This window comes from Primulina eburnea, chromosome 12, assembly GCF_022965805.1.
Source record: "Primulina eburnea isolate SZY01 chromosome 12, ASM2296580v1, whole genome shotgun sequence".
NCBI lineage: Eukaryota > Viridiplantae > Streptophyta > Magnoliopsida > Lamiales > Gesneriaceae > Primulina > Primulina eburnea.
Genome location: NC_133112.1, coordinates 37,460,405 through 37,463,196, shown reverse-complemented (window position 1 = coordinate 37,463,196; position 2,792 = coordinate 37,460,405). Strand labels below are relative to the sequence as shown.

The window sequence follows — 2,792 nt, the reverse complement described above, 5'->3', positions numbered from 1 at the left end:
ATGATAAAAAAATCAATTTAATAAATTTGTATAACTATAATATATCCTAATAATAAAGGAGGGAGACCTGGTCTTATAATGAAACAAGTGGGTAGTATGTTTTATCGAAACAAAAAACAATGACTTTGATGTGGAATCCTAGTTGACTTTTAAATATATAATTGGGGCATACATCATAAATAATGAATTTGATAAAATAATAATTTTTATTTATTTCAACGACTTTTTTAATAATACAATCTTTAAAAAAAAAAAACACAGCAGAATTTTCGATATTTGGTAAAATTTTTAAAAAATATCCCACAAAGTAATTCTAACAATGCTAATGTTGCATGCACATTTCCTTGACAAAGCTGATAAACGGATGGCAGCATATATGTTTTAGACTTTTTCAAAACAAAATGCTGACAAAGAACCACAATCCAACAAAAACCTTAGACTTTCGCTTCATCTTTTGGTCTCCCATTTGTTAAACTCCGCTACCATTCTTGAGTATTGTTATGCAATGGCTCCTAGAACCGAAGGAACGGCGATCGGAATCGATCTGGGCACAACTTATTCATGCGTAGCGGTGTGGCGGCATGATCGTGTGGAGATCATACCCAATGATCAGGGCAACCGGACCACACCTTCTTATGTAGCTTTCAAGCAAAGCGAATGTCTCATCGGCGATGCCGCCCAGAATGAAGTTGCCATGAACCTAACTAACACTGTTTTTGGTGAGATATTATGGTTCATAATTTCTTTTCCCTTTTTCGTAATTCATTTGACTGTTTGTATATTATATATCACGAGGGTGAGTTTGAAATTATGATTTTGTGATTTGTATTTCGTTCTCCAATAAAATTGATTCTGCAGATGCTAAGCGATTGATTGGTCGAAGATTCAGCGACCCTTTGGTCCGGAGGGATCGGGAACTTTGGCCTTTCAAGGTTATTGCTGGTGCCAATGACAAGCCCATGATTGAGGTTACCTACAAAGGTGAAAAGAAACAAATTTCTGCTGAAGAGATCTCCGCAATGGTCCTCACCAAAATGAAGCAAACGGCAGAAGCTTTTCTTGGGTTCGAGGTAAAAAATGCGGTTATTACGGTGCCAGCCTACTTTAATGATTCACAAAGGCAGGCCACCAAGGATGCTGGAACTATTTCGGGGCTCAACGTCTTGCGTATTATTGTCGAACCAACTGCTGCAGCTATTGCCTATGGCATCAGTAAAAAATACAGCAAGGTCGGTCCGAAAAATGTACTTATTTTTGACCTCGGAGGTGGTACCTTCGATGTGTCTGTTCTCACCATAGAGAACAGTATCTTTCAGGTCAAGGCTGTTGCTGGTGACACCCACCTTGGAGGAGAAGATTTCGACAATAGAGTGGTCAACTATTTTGTCCAAGAGTTCAAGAGAAGGCATAAAACGGACATAAGAGACAACCCCCGAGCATTGAGAAAGTTGAGGACATGCTGTGAGAGGGGAAAGCGGAATCTATCTGCCACAACAGATACAACCATAGCAATTGATAGTTTGTACAATGGAATTGATTTCGAGTGTACACTAACCCGTGCAAAGTTTGAGGAGTTGAACATGGATTTATTTGATCAATGCATCAACCATGTCGACAAGTGTTTGAAGGATGCCAAGGTGGACAAGAAAATCATCCACGACGTGGTACTTGCTGGTGGATCCACTAGAATTCCGAAGGTGCAGCAAATGCTTCAAAATTTCTTCAATGGGAAGGAGTTGTGCAGAAGCATTCACCCTGATGAGGCCATAGCTTACGGTGCTGCAGTTGAAGCGGCGTCTCTAATCAGAGTGGATAACCCCAAGATTCGAGACATGGTACTATTGGATGTCACACCTCTGTCTCTCGGTATCCGGCTTGCAGGCGATGTCATGGATGTTTTCATCCCAAGAAACACAACCATTCCTATCAAGAAGGAGAAGAGATTGACAACGGGCATCGACTTCCAAAAGAATGTCGACTTCTCCGTGTACCAAGGGGAAAGTGCAAGAACAACTGACAACATTCTGTTAGGCGAATTCGATCTTATAGGCATTCATCCTGCCCCAAAGAATGTTCCTTATCTAAATGTCTGTTTCCACATCGATGCTAACGGCATCCTGCACGTTTCTGCTAAAGACAGAACAAGCGGTCGGAAAAACAACATCACGATCAACAGTATTAAAGGCAGATTTGGTAAGGTTGAGATTGAGAGAATGACCAAAGAAATTCGTAAATGTATATAGTTATAACTCTAAAAAATCAAGAACTATGGCACTCTGCCGCTATTGAGAACAAGGAAAAATCAAAAAAGATTTTTGTGTGGAAGTATCTTTGTCTTGTGAATATTCTCGCCTATGATGGAGCTACTCTACTTCATTCACATTCTATGAGGTTTTTGCCAAGTTGCTTGTGTACTTTGTTTTTAAACCATCTTAATTATTTCTATAGGTTTGTTTTTTCTCAACCATATGACCAAAACATACATTTATTATTTCATTCATCCATTTCAAAGACACACACACAGTTCATGTTACTTCATTCAAATAGAGATGGACAGTTTTTACCATCCTTAACCCGAATGGTGGACACAGTTTGCCTAGAAAAACTCTAAGCCCCATTTTACTTGTTTTTTCATATTTCAGGCTTAGGAAAATCATAAAGAAAGCTTCTGAATAAAAATATGATCATTTATAAAATCACCTATAAGAACAGTTTTTCCCTTGAGCAGTATGAATTAGTACCTAATGAAATAAACGAAGAATAAAAATACTTATATGAAAACAGAAAATTTG

At 38.5% G+C, this 2,792-nt stretch overlaps 1 protein-coding gene across 1 annotated transcript; it reads left to right on the top strand.

Moving 5' to 3' along the window:
- Positions 1 to 380: 380 nt before the first annotated feature.
- On the top strand, positions 381 to 2,464 carry LOC140808083 (heat shock cognate 70 kDa protein-like). The gene is made up of 2 exons (XM_073165102.1): positions 381 to 719; positions 859 to 2,464. Exons 1-2 carry the CDS (start codon positions 506 to 508, stop codon positions 2,241 to 2,243), a joined length of 1,599 nt encoding a protein of 532 aa, XP_073021203.1. The 5' UTR covers positions 381 to 505; the 3' UTR covers positions 2,244 to 2,464.
- Positions 2,465 to 2,792: the final 328 nt, after the last annotated feature.